Source organism: Rhinoraja longicauda, chromosome 24, assembly GCF_053455715.1.
Source record: "Rhinoraja longicauda isolate Sanriku21f chromosome 24, sRhiLon1.1, whole genome shotgun sequence".
NCBI classification, from domain to species: domain Eukaryota; kingdom Metazoa; phylum Chordata; class Chondrichthyes; order Rajiformes; family Arhynchobatidae; genus Rhinoraja; species Rhinoraja longicauda.
In genome coordinates this window covers 33,518,947-33,539,887 of record NC_135976.1, presented here as the reverse complement: position 1 = coordinate 33,539,887, position 20,941 = coordinate 33,518,947, and the positions used below count along the sequence as shown (strand labels likewise).

Genomic DNA, 20,941 nt, shown 5'->3' with positions numbered 1-20,941 from the left:
CCAGCATTTTGTGTCTACCAATGAAATGCCTTGTTTTGCATGCCGTTGATTAAAAATCTTATCTTTAGGTTTCTTATTGTCAAGTGTACCGAGGTACAGTGAACAGCTTTGTTTTGATCAGACATATCGTACATAAATACAATCAAGTCGAACTCAAGGACAATACTGAACTAAAAACTAAAACTAACCTAACCTAAACTAAATTAAACAGGGCCACACTTTGGCGCAGTGGTAGAGTTGCTGCCTTGCAGCGCTTACAGCGCCAGAGACCCGGGTCTGACTACGGGTGCTTGACTGTACGGAGTTTGTACGTTCTCTCCTTTTCCTGCGTGGCTTTTCTCCGACATCTTCGGGTTCCTCCCACACTCCAAAGACATGCGTACAGGTTAGTTGGCTTGGTATAATTGTAAATTGTCCCGAGTGTGTACAGGATAGTGTTAGTGCGCGGGGATCGCTGGTCGGTGCGGACTCGGTGGGCCGAAGGGCCTGTTTCTGCGCTGTATCTCTAAACTAAACTAAACTAACCTTAACTAAACAAAGGGAAGATACAGAGTGCAGAATATAGTTCTCAGCATTGTAGCGCACCAGTTCCAGAGACAAAGTCCAATGTCCGCAATGGTATAGAGGTGAATCAGACAGTATCCTAGCTTATGGAAGGACTGCTCAGAAGCCTGATATTAGAGGGGGAAAAGTGTAGGAAGGAACTGCAGATGGTGGTTTAAACTGAAAATAGACACAAAATGCTGCAGTAACTCAGCAGGACAGGCAGCATCTCTGGAGAAAAGGAATAGGTGACGTTTCGGGTCGAGATCCTTCTTCAGACCGAGAGTCAGGGGAACGGGAAACAAGAGATATGGACAGTGATGTAGCGAGATGCAGAATAAATGAATGAAAGATATGCAAACAAGTAACGATGATAAAGGAAACAATCCATTGTTAGCTGTGGGCTAGATGAAAACGAGTTACAGACAATGAGACTCAACGAGACGACTTTGAAGTGCGTACAGCCTCTTGGGTGGGGGAGTGATGGAGAGAGAGAGAGAGAGTGAGGGGATGCAAGGGTTACTTGAAGTTAGAGAAATCGATATTCATGCCGCTGGGGTGTAAGCTGCCAGAGGGGAAGAAGCTGTTCCTGGATCTGGTGGTGTGCTGTTTCGAGCTGCTCGATCTATTGTCTTTCTTTGACAGACTCAACGTTGAACGAGTTTCCGCCGTTTGTCTTTATAGATAAAATAGATGACAAGCAACAGAACAAAGGCCTTGAAGATAATCATCATTGGCTCCGTAGCGTAAGTCTTTTTACAGCCTGCTGTCATGTGGAGATATTGTGGGAGCATCTGAGAAAAGTGTTGGAGAGAAGGTGGGGTGGGGGAGAGGAATAGAAATCTGTAAACAACACGAAGGAAGAACGATAAAGAACAACAACAGCTGATTTGTAAAATTACATTAGACAGCGCGGAAACAGGCCCTTCCATCCCGACTACGGGCGCAGTCTGTACGGAGTTTGCACGTTCTCCCCATGACCGCGTGGGTTTTCTCCAGGTGCTCTGGTTTCCTTCCACACTCCAAAGACGTGCAGGTTCGTTGGTTAATTTGCTTCTAAACATTATCCCTAGGATATTATGTTGGATAGTGCTAGTGTATGAGGTGATTGCTGGTCGGCGTGGACTCAGTCGGCCGAAGGGCCTGTTTCCACGCTGTATCTCTAAACTAAACTAAATCCAACACAGATTAAAGAAGGGTCTCGACGTGAAACGTCGTCTGTCCATTCCCTCCACAGATGCTGCCTGACCAGGTGAGTTCCTCCAGCACTTTGTATTTTGCTCAAGACTCCAGCACCTGCAGTTCCTTGTAAACTCCAAGACCTGTACTGACTTGACTAGGGGTGCCAACTATCTCACTCCCAAATACAGGACAAGGTGACGTCACCGCCCCACGCCCCACCTGACCTCACTCAGCCAGCGGCCACGTGGTCCCGCTCCACCAATGGCAGCCGCCCGGGCCGGCAGGCGGGTTGCTACGCACCCTCCGTTAGGCAGTGCCCGAGCCTCCGGGCCTGCACTGTCCGGGCCTGCACTGTCCCGGCCTACACTGTCCGGGCCTCCAGCGTCCGGGCCTCCAGCGTCCGGGCCTACAGCGTCCGGGCCTACACTGTCCGGACCTACAGCGTCGGGGCCTACAGCATCCGGGCCCACAGCGTCGGGGCCTACAACCTCCGGGCCTACAGCGCCCCCTGGGCCTAATTCGGGACAAGGCCGGTCCCGTACGGGACAAACCAATTTAGCCCAAAATACGGGATGTCCCGGCTAATACGGGACAGTTGGCAATCCCAGACTTGACCAAGTCATTCCAATTCATTATTTAAAGTTGTTTTGTTAAATATCTGAAATTTCTGCTTTTGCCACCCATATGATGTGAACCCAAGGAAAGGTCCAAAGATAAATAAGAAGAAAAAGATTGAGATATTTGAGGTGGATAATTGAGGCAACTTTAAAAATTCCTTAGTCCTCTGATGCTGGTCAACAGACAAAGGCACCATCTGCTGGTCAGCCCAGGAATTACAACTAGAGAGCAGAGGTGCTCAAAATCAGAAAGGAGACACAAGGAACTGCAGATGCTCGACTCTACAGCAAAACACACAAAGTGCTGGAGGAACTCAGCGGGTCAGGCAGCGTCTGTGGAGACGACATTCCGAGCATATCAATTCAGACCAGTCTGAAGAAGGGTCTCGACCAGAAACGTCACCCATTCCTTCTCTCCAGAGATGCTGCCTGTGAGTTGCTCCAGCATTTTGTGTCTATGTTCGTTTTTTGTTTAAACCAGCATCTGTAATTCCTTCTGACACATTCCCTGCATATCCATGTGCCTGTCCAAAAACAGATAGGCACTCAGTTTAGTAACACAGCGAGTAACTCAGCGAGTCTGACAGCATCTCTGATGCTGAGTTACTGCTGAGATGCAGAGTAAAAGGATAGGTGACGTTTGGTGTTGGAGTTAAAAGGTTTTTTATCCAACAATGTCTTAAACTCAACTATTGTATCTGTGTTCACCATCGCCCATGGCAACACATTACAGGCACCCACCACCCCCTGTGTAAACAAAACACTTCCCTTTCAAATCTCCTTTAAACTTTGCCCCTCTCATCTTAAAGCAGAGCACTCTAGTCCAGACTAGTCTTTGAGATTCACATACTGGGAAAAAAAGGTTCTGACTTTTACCATAGAAACATAGAAAATAGGTGCAGGAGTAGGCCATTCAGCCCTTCGAGCCAGCACCACCATTCAATATGATCATGGCTGATCATCCACAATCAGTACCCCGTTCCTGCCTTCTCCCCATATCCCTTGATTCCACTTGCCCCTAGAGCTCTATCTAACTCTCTCTTAAATCCATCCAGTGAATTGGCTTTCACTGCGCTCTGTGGCAGAGGATTCCACAAATTCACAACTCTCTGGGTGAAAAAGTTTTTTCTCACCTCAGTTTTAAATGGCCTCCCCTTTATTCTTAGACTGTGTGGCCCCTGGTTCTGGACTCCCCCAACACGGGGAACCGTTACTCTCTGCCTCTCAGATATACTATGTACATGCTTCTATCTGGTTTTCCCAATAATCCTCTCAAATGCTCCAAAGAAAACATTACACTTGTATTAAGTTTGCCCAACCTCTCCCTGTAGCTGATGCTGTCTAATCCAGGCAGCATTCTGGTAAACCTTCTCTGTAGACACAAAATGCTGGAGTAACTCAGCGAGAATGTCAGGCAGCATCTCTGGAGAGAAGGAACGGGTGATGTTTCAGGTTGAGACCCGAAACGTCACCCATTCCTTCTCTCCAGAAATGCTGCCTGTCCCGCTGGATTACTCCAGTAATTTGTGCTTATCTTCGGTTTCACACCAGCATCTGCAGTTCCTTCCTGCACAAAACCTCCTCTGTACCCTGACTAGAAGGATGAGAGGGGATCTTATCGAAACGTATAAGATTATTAATGGGTTGGACACGTTAGAGGCAGGAAACATGTTCCCAATGTTGGGGGAGTCCAGAACCAGGGGCCACAGTTTAAGAATAAGGGATAGGCCATTTAGAACGGAGATGAGGGAAAACTTTTTCAGTCAGTTGTGAATCTCTGGAATTCTCTGCCTCAGAAGGCAGTGGAGGCCAATTCTCTGAATGCATTCAAGAGAGAGCTAGATAGGGCTCTTAAGGATAGCGGAGTCAGGGGGTATGGGGAGAAGGCAGGAACGGGGTACTGATTGAGAATGATCAGCCATGATCACATTGAATGGCGGTGCTAACACAAAGGGCCGAATGGCCTACTCCTGCACCTATTGTCTATTGAGTCTTGGCTTGGAGTCTGGTGTTGGTTGTGAGGCAGAGGCGCCATCCAGAGGCTATCCGCAGTACTGGAGGCGAGCGGGACAAGAACTGGTCTGATGGGACATGTCACACAGCAAGCTGCAGAAAACATTGAGATTTAAGTTTATTATTGCCACATGAACCGAGGTACAGCGAAAAGCTTTGCTTTGCATGTGCCATCCAACCAAATCTATGGGCGGCACGATAGTGCAGCGGTAGAGTTGCTGCCTCACAGCGCCAGAGACCCGGGTTTGATCCTGACTATGGGTGTTCTCTGTGTGTCTGTGTGGAGTTTGCACGTTCTCCCCGTGACCGTGTGGGTATGGGATGCAAAACTGGGATGACCTAGAACTAGTGTACGGGCCATCGCTGGTCGGCGTGGACTCGGTGGGCTGAAGGGCTCGTTTCCACGCTGCATATCAATAGACAATAGGTGCAGGAGGAGGCCATTCGGCTCTTCGAGCCAGCACCGCCATTCAATGTGATCATGGCTGATCATTCTCAATCAGTACCCCGTTCCTGCCTTCTCCCCATACCCCCTGACTTCGCTATCCTTAAGAGCTCTATCCAGCTCTCTCTTGAATGCATTCAGAGAATTGGCCTCCACTGCCTTCTGAGGCAGAGAATTCCACAGATTCACAACTCTCTGACTGAAAAGGTTTTTCCTCATCTCAGTTCTAAATGGCCTACCCCTTATTCTTAAACTGTGGCCCCTGGTTCTGGAGAAGAAAAAGTTCCTTCTCACCTGGGTTAGGAGGGAGAGGTAGATCAGCCATGATTGAATGGCAGACCTGATGGGCCAAATGGCCTAATTCTGCTCCTATCACTTATGAACTTATGAATGTGTGGGGATCGCTGGTTGGCGCAGACCCGGTGAGCCAAAGGGACTGTTTCCGCGCTGTATCTCTAAACTAAAGGACACTAAACTAAACTCATATCCACTTGTCTCATTACAGCGTGGGTAAAACAGCACTACTGAACCGATACATCAACAACAGGTTTAAGGCTGACTATCAGTGCACACTTGGAGTAAATATCCTCACAAAGCACATCATAGTGGACAATGTGACAGTGAAGCTACTGGTGAGCAGATCCATCGTTGAACACTAGGGGGGGCTTGTGAGTCATGTTCATGAGTTCTAGGAGCAGAATCAGCCATTCGGCCCATCGAGTCTACTCCGCCATTCAATCATGGCTGACCTATCTCTCCCTCATAACCCCATTCTCCTGCCTTCTCCCCATAATCTCTGACACCCGTACTAATCAAGAATCTATCTATCTCTGCCTTAAATATATTCACTGACTTGACCTCCACAGCCTTCTGTGGCAAAGAATCCCACAGATTCATCACCCTCTGACTAAAGAAATGCTCCACATCTCCTTTCTAAAGGTACATCCTTTTATCCTGAGGCTGTGGCCTCTGGTCCTAGACTCTCCCACTAGTGGAAACATCCTCCCCACATCCACTCTATCGCGCTGTATCTCTAAACTAAGCTGTTTAAACCGCAATGTTGTATTCACAATAGACAATAGGTGCAGGAGTTGGCCATTCGGCCCTTCGAGCCAGCACCGCCATTCAATGTGATCATGGCTAATCATTCTCAATCAGTACCCCATTCCTGCCTTCTCCCCATACTCCCTGACTCCGCTATCCTTAAGAGCTCTATCTAGCTCTCTCTTGAATGCATTCAGAGAATTGGCCTCCACTGCCTTCTGAGGCAGAGAATTCCACAGATTCACAACTCTCTGACTGAAAATGTTTTAATGTTTTATGCTTTATTCTTAATTGTTTACTGTGTGTTCGTGTTGTTACTTGCGAGCGGAGCAGCAAGGCACATTCCTTGTACGTGTACATACTTGGCCAATAAACGTATTCACTCATCTAAACTAAACTAAATTACGTTTCTGAGCGGATTTGACTTTTGTTGAAGGGCATCTGGGTGTGCAACTCCTGTTCCTAGTGCTCACGTCCTTCTGTTCTCTCCTGGGCCAGATCTGGGACACTGGAGGGCAAGAGCGTTTCAAAGCCCTGGTGTCCTCCTTCTTCAAAGGCTCGGACGGCTGCTTGCTCGTGTTCGACGTGACCAACCGTGATTCCTTCCACGCCATGGACGGCTGGAGGGACGAGGTCTTGGCCAATGTACCGGCCGGGCAAGAGGACTTCCCTTTCGCAGTCCTGGGCAACAAAGTGGATCTAAGCGACAGGGAGGTAAGTCAAAGACAGAGGACACAAAACGCTGGCATTCAGAACGCAGGCGTTCTGGCACCATCTCTGTAGAGAGGCAACGGGTGACGTTTCGGGTCGAGACCCTTCTTCAGACTGAGAGTCCGTCCGGGCAGAGGGAGACACAGAGGTATGGAAGGGTAAGGTGGGAAAACAAGAGATCAAAAGGGACAAAGATCAAGGAAAATGCAGCGTGGCATTGTTAACTGGGAAGGTGACAACGAGGCATACAATCAGTAACATTTAATCAGAAGGACAGTGAAACTAGTCGGAGAACTAGGTTGGGGAGGGATGGAGAGAGAGGGAAAGCAAGGGTTACTTGAAGTTAGAGAACTCAATATCCATTAGCAAATTGGAGCAACACCACCTCATATTTCGCTTGGGCAGCTGACACCACAGCGGTATGAACATTGACTTCTCTAACTTCAAGTAACCCTTCCTTCCCCTCTCTCTCCACCCCTCCCCAACCCTAGTCATCGTACTAGTTTCACTGTCGTCCTGTTGTGTTTCGCTGTCTGTATAACTCGTTATCACTCGGCCCACAGCCAACAATGGACCATTGTGGGCTCCAGCTTTCTTTGATCATCGTTACTTTTTGCATATCTTTCATTCATTTGTTCTTATTTCCCTCTCCCCTGAATCTCCGTCTGAAGAAGGGTCTCGACCTGAAACGTCACCCATTCCTTCTCTCCAGAGGTGCTGCCTGTCCCGCTGAGCTACTCCAGCATTTTGCATCTATCTTATGTCTTGTTTTGTTCTTTGCACATTTCTTTTAAAAAATGTTACGTGCAATCTGTGTATAATTTATACATAATTTGTTTGAGTCACATGCACAGGTACAGTGAAAAGCTTTAGTTGCGTGCTAACCAGTCAGAGGAAAGACTACACTTTTGGTGTGTCTATGTGTAATGTTGTATTGAGTATGGAAATTAAGATGTCATGTTGCAGTTATATAAGGCGTTGGTGATGTCTCATCCTTCTAAACTCCAGTGTATACAAGCCGAGTCGCTCCAGTCTTTCAACATACGACAGTCCCGCCATTCTGGGAATTCACCTAGTGAACCTACAATGCACGCCTTCAATAGCAAGAATGTCCTTCCTCAAATTTGGAGACCAAAACTGCACACAGTACTCCAGGTGCGGTCTCACCAGGGCCCTGTACAACCGCAGGACCTCTTTGCTCCTATACTCAACTCCTCTTGTCATAAAGGCCAACATGCCATTAGCTTTCTTCACTGCCTGCTGTACCTGCATGCTAACTTTAAGTGACTGATGAACAAGGACACCCAGACCTCTTTGTACTTCCCCATTTCCTAACTTGACACCATTCAGATAATAATCTGCCTACCTGTTCTTACCACCAAAGTGGATAATCTCACATTTATCCACATTAAACTGCATCTGCCATGCATCCGCCCACTCACACAACCTGTCCAAGTCACCCTGCATCTTCATAACATCCTCCTCACAGTTCACACTTCCACCCAGCTGTGTGTCATCCACAAATTTGCCAATGTTACTTTTAATCCTTTCATCTAAGTCATTAATGTATATTGTAAATAGCTGCGGTCCCAGCACCGAGCCTTGCGGTATCCCACTAGTCACTGCCTGCCATTCCGAAAGAGACCCGTCTAATCCCTACTCTTTGCTTCCTGTCCGCCAACCAATTTTCTATCCATTTCAGCACCCTAGCCCCAATACCATGTGCCCTAATCTTGCCCACTAATCTCCTATGTGGGACCTTATCAAAGGCTTTCTGAAAGTCCAGGTACACTACATCCTCCCCTGTCCATTTTCCTAGTTACATCCTCAAAAAATTCCAGAAGATTAGTCAAGCATGATTTCCCTTTCGTAAATCCATGCTGACTCGGAACGATCCTGTTACTGCTATCCAAATGCTCCGCAATTTCGTCTTTTATAATTGACTCCAGCATCTTCCCCACCACTGATGTCAGACTAACTGGTCTATAATTTCCCGTTTTATCTCTCTCTCTCCTTTCTTGAAAAGTGGGATAACATTAGCTACCCTCCAATAATAATAATAATAATGCATTACATTTATATAGCGCTTTTCTAAACACTCAAAGACGCTTTACAAGGTTTACTAAAACAGAAAATAAAATAAATAGATAAATAAGTAAACGAAGAGAAAAGGAAAAAGAAGGTGAGGTAACGGTCAGTGATTGAAGGCAGTGCTGAACAGGTGAGACTTCAGTGATGTTTTGAATGTGGTGAGTGAGGAGGAGTCTCTGACGGTTTGGGGTAGTGAGTTCCAGAGTGTGGGAGCAGCGATGGAGAAAGCCCTGTCCCCCCAGGATCTGAGTTTGGTCCGGATGGGGGGGGACAGGAGGTTTGCAGCAGCAGAGCGGAGGTTACGGGTTGGAGTGTGTCTGTCCACGGGAACTGATCCTGAATCTATAGAACATTGGAAAATGCTGCCTGTTCCGCCGAGTTACTCCAGGATTTTGTTCTCTATCTTTGGTGTAAACCAGCATCTGCAGTTCCTTCCTATTCCATTACTCAAGAGCTCTGGGTCAAATCCATGGCGCTGTTTCCTCCGCTCTTCCAACAGCGGCCAGCAGGTGGAGCACAAGGCCCAGTCTGAGTTTCCCGGTTCCCTTTGGAGATTGAACCAGGAATGTCGAGTAGTCAGATTAGATCAGCCGCGATCTCATTAAATTGCTGAGCTGGTTTGACAGGCCCGGAAATTTCCACCTGCTCCCAGTTTGTACGTCTGATTTAATTCCCAAAACTCGGCAGCGGGTAGAGCCGCTGCCTCACAGCGCCAGAGACCCGGGTTCGATCCTGACCTCGGGTGCTGTCTGTGTGGAGTTTGCATGTTCTCCCCGTGGGATTTCTCCGGGTGCTCCGGTTTCGTCCCACATCCCAAAGATGTGCAGGGTTTGTGGGTCAACCGGCCCTCTGTAAATTGCCCCCTAGTGTGTAGGGAGTGGATGAGAAAGTGGATAACAGCAACTAGTGCGAAGGGAAGATCGATGGTCGGCGTGGACTCGGTGGGCCGAAGGGCCTGTTTATTTCTAATATCTAATATCTAACACATAAATATTAAAATATCTGAATATCTAAATATCTGAAGATCTATTATCTAAACATCTAACATCTGATATTTAAATATCTAATGACAATTATCTCAATGTTTAAATATCTAAACTTCTACTATCTAATATCTAACATAGAAATATCTAATACCTAACATAAAAATATTTAAAGCTGGAGTAACTCAGTGGGACAGGCAGCATCTCTGGAAAGAAGGAATGGGTGACGTTTCGGGTCAGTTCAGATGTATGAAGAAGGGTCTCGATCCGAAACGTCACCCATTCCTTCTCTCCAGAGATGCTACCTGACCCCGCTGAGTAACTCCAGCACTTTGTGTCTATCTTATGTCTTGTTTTGTTTTTTGCACATTTCGTTTTAAAAAATGTTACGTGCAATCTGTGCATAATGTATATATAATTAGTTAGAGTTTAGTTCATTGTCACGTGTACCGAGGTACAGTGGAAAGCTTTTGTTGTGTTCTATCCAGACAGAGGAAGGACTATACATGATGATCATAACTTTTTGTGTGCCTTTGTGTTATGTTGTATTGAGTATGGCAGTTGGGAAGTCATGTTGCTGTTATATAAGGCGTTGGTGAGGCCACATATAGAGTAATGTGTTCAGTTCTGGGCACCATGTTAGGTTTAAAGATGTTGTGAAGCTGTTAAGTTTAAACCAGCATCTGCAGTTCCATCCTACACATCTAAATATTTAATATCTAAATATCTTAAGATGTAATATCTAATATCCCATGGTGTGATTTGAACCTGTGGCCCCAGGTGATTAGTGTAGGTAGTAGGTTGTCTCTACCTCCATTTGGGAGATGGTGACCTGGGATTTGTCAAGGAGTGGGCTTTAGTTCAGTTTAGCTTTAGTTTAGAGATACAGCGCGGAAACAGGCCTTATCAGCCCACCGGGTCCGCGCCGACCAGCGATCCCCGCACACTAACACAATCCTATACCCACTAGGGACAATTTCTTTTTACATTTACCCAGCCAATTAACCTACATACCTGTACGTCTTTGGAGTGCGGGAGGAAACCGAAGATCTCGGAGAAAACCCACGCAGGTCACGGGGAGAATGTACAAACTCCGTACAGACAGCGCCCGTAGTCGGGATCGAACCCGGATCTCCAGCGCTGCATTCGCTGTAAGGCAGCAACTCTACCGCTGCGCCACCGTGACCGCCCTTGGCATGGGGCGATGTCTGAAGGCTGGTGGCATGGCCTAGGCACAGTAGATGTCAGTCTGTCCATCCCCCTCCACAGATGCTGCCTGACCCATTGAGTTTCTCCAGCACTTTGTGTTTTGCTCAATAGTGCAGACTCGCAAATATCAGACCGTTGAACAGTACAGCACAGGGACAGGCCCTTCGGCCCACAATGTTGGTGCTGACCAGGATGCCATTTTTAGCTACTTCCGATCTGGCCTCTATCACCTCTGATCCCTGCCGTTTCTAAAAGCCTTGTAAACGCCACTGTGGTATTTTCCTCCACCACCACCCCACACACCCACCACCCTCTGTGCAAAACAACTCACCCCACACATCTCCTTCACACTTTCCCCTCTCACCTTCAATCTATGCCCCCTCACATCTGATGTTCCCACTCTGGGAAAAAGACTATCTACTATGTCTATATAGCCTCTCATCATTTTCCATGTATTCCTCCATCTTCCAATCTACCCCATTGTCCCCCTGCACTTTTTTTCCTATCAGCACTTGCGTTGTAACACTATATTCTGCATTCTCTTTATTTTCCTTTTTTGCATGCCATCATTACTCACGCGTGGTATAATTTACCCGGGTTTAAAAAAGGTGTGAGCCAGGGGGCTGGGGTGAGTTTATAGGGAGAGGGAACTGAGGCCAAAGTACTGGAGTTACTCAGCGGGTCAGGCAGCATCTCTGGAGAACGTGGGTAGGTGACGTTTCACAGAGTGCTGGAGTAACTCAGCGGGTCAGGCAGCATCTCTGGAGAACATGGATAGACACAAAGTGCTGGAGTAACGCAGTGGGTCAGGCAGCGTCTCCGAAGAACATGGATAGGTGACGTTTCACAGAGTGCTGGAGTAACTCAGTGGGTCAGGCAGCATCTCTGGAGAACACGGATACTTGAGTTTGGCTTGATTGTATTCAAGTATAGTATTACCTGATCCGCTTGGATAGCGTGCAAAACGAAGCTTTTCACTGTACCGCGCCTAGCCAAAGACCAGTCTCACCCCGGTCACTCCCTCTTCTCCCCTCTCCCATCAGGCAAGAGGTACAGAAGTGTGAAAACGCACACCTCCAGATTCAGGGACAGTTTCTTCCCGGCTGTTATCAGGCAACTGAACCGTCCTCTCACCAACTAGAGAGTGGTCCTGACCTCCCATCCACCTCATTGGAGACCCTCGGACAATCTTTGATCGGACTTTACTGGACTTTATCTCGCACTAACCATTATTCCCTTTATCCTGTATCTGTACACTGTGGACGGCTCGATTGTAATAATGTATAGTCTTTCCGCTGACTGGATAGCACGCAACAAAAATGTTTTTCACTGTACCTCAGTACACGTGACAATAAACCTAAACCCCCTCCTATCTTTGAGGACGGTTTCTCTACAGAGTCTGCAGAAGGGTCTCGACCCGAAACATCACCCATTCCTTCTCCCCAGAGATGCTGCCTGTCCCGCTGAGTTAGAGTCATAGAGTCATCGAGTGATACAGTGTGGAAGCAGGCCCTTCAGCCCAACTCGCCCACACCGGCCAACAATGTCCCAGCTACCCTCGTCCCACTTGCCTGCGCTTGGTCCATAACCCTCCAAACCCGTCCTATCCATGTACCTGTCCAACTGTTTCTTAAACGATAGGATAGTTCCAGCCTCAACTACCTCCTCTGGCAGCTTGTATCATACGCCCACCGCCCTCTGTGTGAAAATGTTACCCCTAGGAATCCTATTAAATCTTTTCCCCTTCACCTTGAACTTATGTCCTCTGCTCCTCGATTCCCCTACTCTGGGTAAAAGACTCTGTGCATGTACCCGATCTATTCCTCCCATGATTTTGTTCCTCCGGCTTTTGGTGTCTATCTTTGGTGTAAACCAGCATCTGCGGTTCCTGCCTGTTCCTCACCACATTGAGGGTCACATTGTCCTGATCTCTCTTTGCCTCTGCAGGTTACGATGGAAGATGCCGAGGCCTGGAGTCACATCCGGAATATTCCGTACTACGAAGTGAGCGCCAAGGAGGGAAGGAGCGTTAGCCAAGCCTTCGAGGGCATCACCCGCACCGCTCTGTCTCAGGTAGTGCCCGCAATCTGTCGCAGAACCTAGAACATACAACAGTACAGCACTGGAACAGGCCCTTCGGCCCTTCCCCCTAGGGTTGCCAACTGTCCCGTATTAGCCGAGACATCCCGTATTTTGGGCAAAATTTGTTTGTTCCATACGGGACCACCCTTGTCCCCGTATTAGGCCCGAGGGGCGCTGTAGGCCCGGACGCTGTAGGCCCAGACAGTGTAGTAGGAAAAAACCTGCAGATGCTGGTTGAAATCAAAGGTCAACACAAAATGCTGGAGTAACTCAGCGGGTCACTCCAGCATTTCGTGTCTATCTCCGGACACTGTAGGTCCGGACAGTATAGGTCCAGAGGCTCGGGCGCCGCCTAACGGAGGTTGCATGGCAAGCCGCCTCGCGGCCCGGGCGAACGCCTATGGTGGAGCGGGAGCATGTGAGAGTGAGGGTGGGGAGGCTGGGGGGGAGGGTCAGGGTGGAGGGGCTGGGGGAGAGGGTGGGGTGTGGAGGGGGAAGCAGGTATCCCTCTCGCCAGTGGTGGCTTTGCCAGGTGACCTGTACCTCAGGGTACTTGTGATAGGGGGCCAGGTGAGTGTGCCTGTGTTACGGGGCCAGGTGAGTGTACCTGTGGTACGGGGCCAGGTGAGTGTACCTGTGTTATAGGGCCAGGTGAGTGTACCTGTGATACGGGGCCAGGTCAGTGTACCTGTGTTACGGGGCCAGGTGAGTGTACCTGTGGTACGGGGCCAGGTGAGTGTACCTGTGATATGGGGCCAGGTGAGTGTACCTGTGGTACGGGGCTAGGTGAGTGTACCTGTGGTACTGGGCTAGGTGAGTGTACCTGTGGTACGGGGCCAGGTGAGTGTACCTGTGTTATGGGGCCAGGTGAGTGTACCTGTGGTACGGGGCCAGGTGAGCGGAATGTTTTTGGAGCTGCTGCATTAATCAGGAGTTGTGGGAGAGATACGGGCTGTGGGAGCAGTTGTATTTGGGAACAGTAACCATGACAGAGCTATCTTGGGGGCTGCCCTTTCTTTCCTGGATGTGTTACCTTCACTTTCACTGCATTCCACATTTATGCAATTGCTGAAATTCATAATCGTAATCATACTTTATTGGCCAAGTGTGTTTTGCAACATACCAGGAACTTCATTTGCCGTACCGTCATAACAATAAAAAGCACCAGGACCCACACAATACATTTTAACATGAACATCCACCACAGTGACTCCTCCACATTCCTCACTGTGATGGAAGGTGAAAAATAGTCCAATCTCTCCCTTCTTTGTCCTCCAGCGGTCGGGGGCCTCGAACCTTCCGTTGACGGGACGATCTTGACTCCCGTGGCCTCCTTCAGTCTGAAGAAGGGTCTCGACCCGAAACGTCACCCATTCCTTCTCTCCAGAGATGCTGCCTGTCCCGCCGAGTTACTCCAGCATTTTGTGATACCTTCGCTGTGTACCAGCGTCTGCAGTTATTCTCCTACTTGACTCCCGTAGGCGGCGGTCCTTCCTCTTCGAGGCGATCAAGCTCCAGCATGGGGGGAGGGGAATCTCAACTCCCCCGCGCCAGCCGATCCGGCTCTCCCTTCTTTGTCCTCCAGCGGTCGGGGGTGATGGGAAACCCTCTGCGATCTGGAACTCCTGAATTCTTCACAAAGAGCTGTAGGAACGTTTTCCTTTCAAACAACTGCACGTCGTAACCTAATCTAATCCTAATCCTAATGTAATGCTAATCTAACCTCATCTCCCATCACGCACGAGGTACAGAAGTGTGAAAACGCACACCTCCAGATTCAGGGGCAGTTTTGTCTGTCTTGCCTGTTATCAGGCAACTGAACCATCCTACCGCAACCAGAGAGCAGTGCTGAACTACAATCTACCTCATTGGTGATCCTTGGACTATCCATGATTGGACTTTGCTGGCTTTACCTTGCACTAAACGTTATTCCCCTATCATGTATCTGTACATTGTGAATGGATCGATCGTAATCATGTATCGTCTGTCCGCTGGCTGGTTAGCATGCAACAAAAGCTTTTCACTGTACCACCGAGTCCACACCGACCAGCGATTCCCGCACACTAACACTATCCTACACACACTGGGGACAATTTACAATTTTACCGAAGCCAATTAACCTCCAAACCTGTACGTCTGTACCTGAAACGTCTGTGAAAGCAAGATGGCGGCGCGCACGGACGCAGCGGCTCACAGCTCTCCCTTTCGGTGCGTTTTATGTGTGTTATCTGTGTTATGTCTGTTAGTTAAATTTAGTCAGGAAAATCAGGAAAATCAGGCAAATCCTACCTACAACCGAAAGGATCTTCTGTTCATAGGATTCCAGTGCAATCGGGACCTTGTGCGCGAATTTCCACACCCGCGAAATATACCGGAAGAGATAGCCAGGACACCGGGCGCTCCGTGGATAGTTGTCGGCACGAACAGGCGTCGCAGGCGGAGGAGAAACAGGAAGCAAAAGCGAGGATGCCGGTCCGGTATACTTGCCAAGCTAAAGAGACAGCCACACAAACCACCGCTACCCAGCATGTTTCTCACCAACGCCAGATCCATCATCAACAAAATGGACGAACTAAAACTACAGATATCAGCAAACAAACTCGTGGAGGACTGTTGCATTCTCTTAGTAACAGAGACATGGCTTCATCCACTTATCCCAGACGGAGCCATTGAGCTAGCCGGGCGTACAGCGTTTCGTTGGGACAGAAACATCGACTCCGGTAAGAGCAAGGGGGGGGGCTTATGCATTTACGTGCACAACAGCTGGTGCACTAACATCCAAATCATAGATAGCCACTGTTCTCCTGATCTGGAGTCCCTAACAGTTAAATGCAGGCCTTTTTACCTTCCTCGCGAATTTACAGGGGTTATAGTAACAGCAGTCTACATCCCACCGAATGCTAACGCTAGCACAGCTTTAGGCTACCTGCTCGGTGCAATAAACTCACAACAGAGCACATATCCAGAAGCAGCCCACATCATAGCCGGGGACTTCAACCATGCAGACCTAAAGTCAGTTCTCCCGAAACTTGAACAACACATAAGATGTGCTACCAGGGGGAAAAACACACTAGACAAGGTTTACTCAAATATTAAGAAGGGTTTCAGGTCAGCACCACTACCACACCTGGGGCAGTCAGATCACCTGTCCATATTCCTAACTCCAGCATACACCCCACTCAGGAGGAAAGCTCCAGTCACCATAAAGACTGTTAAGACATGGCCTGAAGGAGCTTCCTCGCAGCTGCAGGATTGCTTCGAAAGGACCAACTGGGATATTTTTGAGGATCATGACTTGGAGGAGTACACATCAACTGTACTTTGCTACATCAAAAACTGTGTTGACAATGTCACCGTCGACAAACGCATCCGGTTGTATCCCAATCAAAAACCCTGGATGACAAAGGATGTCAGGTCTCTCCTCAAGGACCGTAACACCGCCTTCAGGTCTAGTGATAGAGCTCTATACAGTGCTGCTAGAACCAACCTGAAGAGAGGCATCAAGGATGCCAAAGCGTCCTACAAGAGGAAGATTGAGGACCACTTTTCCAACAATGACCCACGGCGGGTATGGCAAGGCATCCAGCACATCACCAACTACAAGACCAGCAACCGCACGACTGCCGACGGCGACGCCTCGCTGGCAGAGGAACTTAACTGTTTCTTTGCTCGTTTCGAGGTGAAAGCTACAGTGGCAGACATAACACCCTCTCCAGCACCTGACAGCAACACCTTCATTGTGCAGGAGAATGATGTTAAGCGCGTGCTCAGAGCAGTGAATCCCAGGAAAGCTGCAGGCCCCGATGGTGTGACGGGCAGAGTGCTGAGGGAATGTGCAGACCAATTATCTGAGGTCTTCACAAAAATCTTCAACCTGTCCCTTTTAAAATCCACCATCCCTCCCTGCCTGAAGTCCGCCACAATCATCCCACTGCCGAAAAAGTCTGTCATCAGCGGTCTTAACGACTACCGTCCGGTAGCACTCACACCGGTCATCACAAAGTGCTTCGAGAGACTGGTCCTGCAGCACATCAAAGCCAGCCTCCCACCCACCTTCGACCCACACCAGTTTGCCTACAGAGCAAATAGGTCTACAGGGGATGCCATCGACACTGCTCTTCACACTGCACTGACCCACCTTGAACACCAGGGGAGCTATGTGAGGATGCTCTTCCTCGACTTCAGCTCTGCCTTTAACACGGTCATCCCGAGCAGACTGGTCACCAAACTTTCCGACCTTGGATTTTCCCAAACCATCTGCCAATGGATCAAGGACTTCCTGACCAACCGCCCCCAGACCGTCAAAATAGGCCCTCACCTCTCCTCCACCATTACACTGAGCACCGGCTCACCACAGGGCTGTGTGTTGAGCCCCATCCTTTACTCCCTCTACACTCACGACTGCGCCCCCACCCATCCCACCAACACCATCATCAAGTTCGCGGATGACACGACTGTGGTTGGACTCATCTCAGAAGGAGATGAGACAGCCTATAGGGATGAAATCCAAAGGCTGGCAGCATGGTGTTCAGTGAACAATCTGGTCCTGAACTCCTCCAAAACAAAGGAACTTATAATTGACTTTAGAAAAACCAGTGGAGATTACGACCCACTCTACATCAATGGGGTCTGTGTGGAAAGGGTACCAGCTTTCAGGTTCCTGGGTACGCACATCGCAGAGGATCTTACCTGGTCTACCAACACCATCACCACAGTAAAGAAGGCACAGCAGAGACTCCACTTCCTGAGGATCCTCAGGAAAACCAACCTGCAGGAGAAGCTCATGTTGTCCTTCTATCGCTGCTCCATCGAGAGTGTGCTGGCATACTGTATAACCACATGGTATGCCAGCTGCTCAGAAAAGGACAGGAAGGCCCTTCAGAGGGTCATCACGACGGCCCAGAAGATCATCGGCTGCTCACTGCCCTCCCTGGAGCACCTGTTCAGACTACGCTGCCTCAGTAGAGCAGGCAAAATAATAAAAGATCCATCCCACCCCGGCCACCGTCTGTTTGTTCATCTGCCCTCTGGTCGACGTTTCAGGTCGATCAAATCCCGAACAAACAGACTTAAGAACAGTTTTTACCCCAGGGCCATACGAGAACTGAACACTACCTTTGCACTAGGCAACACCGTTAAAAAATCTTGTACTTAATATAATTGTATTTAATTGTATTTATGTATTTATTTGTTTTTGCATTTATTGCATATATGTTTGTACGCACCGTCAGGATTGGCTATTTTTTAATTTCGTTGTACTCGTTGCAATGACAATAAATGAATATTATTATGTCTGGAGAGTGGGAGGAAACCGGAGCACCCGGAGAAAACCCACGCAGGTCACGGGGAGAACGTACAAACTCCGTACAGACAGCACCCGTGGTCAGTATGGAAGCCTGGTTTCTGGCGCTGTGAGGCAGCAACTCTACCAGCTGTGCCACTGTGGGCCATACTGTCAAATAACCCCAGCCAACACCGACAGGCCACTCTGGCCATTCCCCCTGAGCACAGCATGCCCACGGTAAAGCCAATGATTAGAGCGGGTGATGGCAAGCTGATTTGGGCAATGCAGCTGGTAGAACCGAGAACCGCTGCCTCACAGCACCAGAGACCCGGGTTCCATCCTGACCTCGGGCGCGTGTGTGTGAGTGTGTGTGGAGTTTGCACGTTTTCTCTGTGACTGCCTGGGTTTCCTCCGGGTGCTCCGGTTTCCTCCCAAAGACGTGCGGGTTTGCAAGTTAACTGGCCCTCTGTAAATTGCCCCCTAGTGTGTGGCGAATAGGGAAAGGCCATAAGGTCATAAGTGATAGGAGCAGAATTAGGCCGTTCGGCCCATCAAGTCTACTTTGCCATTCAATCATGGCTGATCTATCTCGCCCTCCTAACCCCATTCTCCTGCCCTCTCCCAATAACTCCTGACACCCATACTAATCAAGAATCTATCTATCTCTGCGTTAAAGAGGCGAAAGTGGGATAATGCAGAACTAATGTGAACGTGTGATCGCTGGTCGGCGTGGACCCGATGGACTGAAGGGCCTGTTACCATGCTGTGACAATAGACAATAGGTGCAGGAGGAGGCCATTCGGCCCTTCGAGCCCTGTGTCTCTAAACGTAATTCTAAATGATATTTGACCCTGTGTTTTTTTTTCTTCGTTGTTAGATATCTGAAGGCAAAGACTTTTACTTAACCAACTCTATCTCCCTGGAACACAGCGATACAGCAGAGAGGAAGAAATGCTGCTGAATATCGGGATTCCAACGCCTCGGTTTGGACTCCATTTTAACGATGTGTTGGAATCAGGAGCACTCTCCATATACCTCTGTTTATATAGAAATATTTATTTTTTATAAGGATCACTGAAACCTGCAGTTCAATTTGTAAACTAATATTTAACTAATTTCAAAAGATGCTGCACTTGATCTCAAGAATCAAAAGAGGGCGGCACGGTGGCACAGCGGTAGAGTCATTGCCTCACAGCGCCGGAGACCCGGGTTCAATCCTGACCACGGGTGCTGTCTTTACGGAGTTTGTCCGTTCCCCCCCGTGACCTGCGTGGGTTTTCTCCGGGTGTTCCGGTTTCCACCCACGCTCCAAAGACGTGCGGGTTTGTTGGTTAATTGGCTTCGGTAGAAATTGTAAGTTGTCCCTAGTGTGTGTAGCACAGTGCTAGTGTGCGGGGATCGCTGGTCGGCACGGACTCGGTGGGTCGAAGGGCCTGTTTCCACGCTATATTTCTAAACTAAACTAAGAACTGCAGATTGTGGGCAGGAAAATTTGACTAGGACAAAACATTTAGTGCAAATCTGAAGATGATCTCGACCCGAAACGTCACCCATTCTTTTTATCCAGAGATGCTGCCTGTCCCATTGAATTACACCAGCTTTTTGTGTCTATCTTTGGTTTTGACCAGCATCTGCAGTTTACAGATACAGTGCGGAAACAGGCCCTTTCGGCCCACCTGGTCCGCGCTAACGAATGATCCCCGCACACTAACACTATCCTATACCCATTAGGGACAATTTTTACATTTACCAAGCCAATTAACCTGTAAACCCGCACGTCTTTGGAGTGTGGGAGGAGACCGAAGATCTCGGAGAAAACCCACGCCGGTCAGGGGGAGAACGTGCAAACTCCGTACAGACAGCACCCGTAGTCGGGATCGAACCCGGGTCTCCGGCGCTGCATTCGCTGTAAGGCAGCAACTCTACCGCCGCGCCACTGTGCCGCGTAAACGAATTGCTTCTTACACAGAACATTTAGTGCAATCAAGTTTGAAGTTTTAATGGTACCGAGCCTCGTTTAATTTGGTACTTGAACGAAATGGTTTTTAAATTGTGTACAATTTAAATTTTATGTTTTTAACCTTTATAATGGACGTAAATTGTCTCATATACAAAGCTGCTACAGAGGACGTACAATTGTGGAATAGAACATGGAACAATATAAATGGATCAGGCCCTTCGGCCCACAATGTCTGTGCCGTACATGATACCAAGACCAATTCTAATCTGCCTGCACATAATCCATTTCCCTCATCTTCCTACAGAGAGAGTCTTTCCAAAAGTCTTTTAAACGCCACTATCGTATCTGCCTCCACCTCCCTAGCAGCGCGTTCCAGGCACCCACCACCCTCTGTGTAAAACAAACCCGGACATCTCCTTTAAACTTTATCCCTCTCACCTGAAACCTATGCCCTCGAGTCAGAATGTCATAGAGGACTGAAAGAGACCCTTCGGCCCAACTTGTTCCTGCCGACCAAGATGCCCCATCTACACTAATCCCGTTTGCCTACATTTGGTTCATATCTCTCTAAACCTATCCTATCCATGTACACGTCCAAGTGTCGTTTAAAAGTTGTTCTAGTACCTCCCTCAACTACCTCCTCTGGCAGCTCGTTCCACACACTCACCACCATCCGAGTTAAATCGTTGCCCCTCAGATACTATTAAACCTTTCTCTCTCACCTTAAATCTATGTCCTTGATTCCCCTACCCTGGGTAACAGAATCTATCCATTCCG

At 48.6% G+C, this 20,941-nt stretch overlaps 1 protein-coding gene across 1 annotated transcript; it reads left to right on the top strand.

Annotated features, from left to right (window-relative positions):
- Positions 1 to 1,197: 1,197 nt before the first annotated feature.
- Positions 1,198 to 19,357, top strand: LOC144605602 (ras-related protein Rab-7b-like). The gene is made up of 5 exons (XM_078421041.1): positions 1,198 to 1,289; positions 5,306 to 5,432; positions 6,343 to 6,558; positions 12,786 to 12,911; positions 19,082 to 19,357. Exons 1-5 carry the CDS (start codon positions 1,237 to 1,239, stop codon positions 19,163 to 19,165), a joined length of 606 nt encoding a protein of 201 aa, XP_078277167.1. The 5' UTR covers positions 1,198 to 1,236; the 3' UTR covers positions 19,166 to 19,357.
- Positions 19,358 to 20,941: the final 1,584 nt, after the last annotated feature.

Bases quoted from the DNA above. Each gene is read 5' to 3' on its own strand.
- LOC144605602 (XM_078421041.1), top strand. From the start codon at position 1,237: ATGACAAGCAACAGAACAAAGGCCTTGAAGATAATCATCATTGGCTCC. The intron at 1,290-5,305 runs GTAAGTCTTTTT...GTCTCATTACAG, and splicing joins ATCATCATTGGCTCCGTAGC to CGTGGGTAAAACAGCACTAC. The intron at 6,559-12,785 runs GTAAGTCAAAGA...TTGCCTCTGCAG, and splicing joins TGGATCTAAGCGACAGGGAG to GTTACGATGGAAGATGCCGA.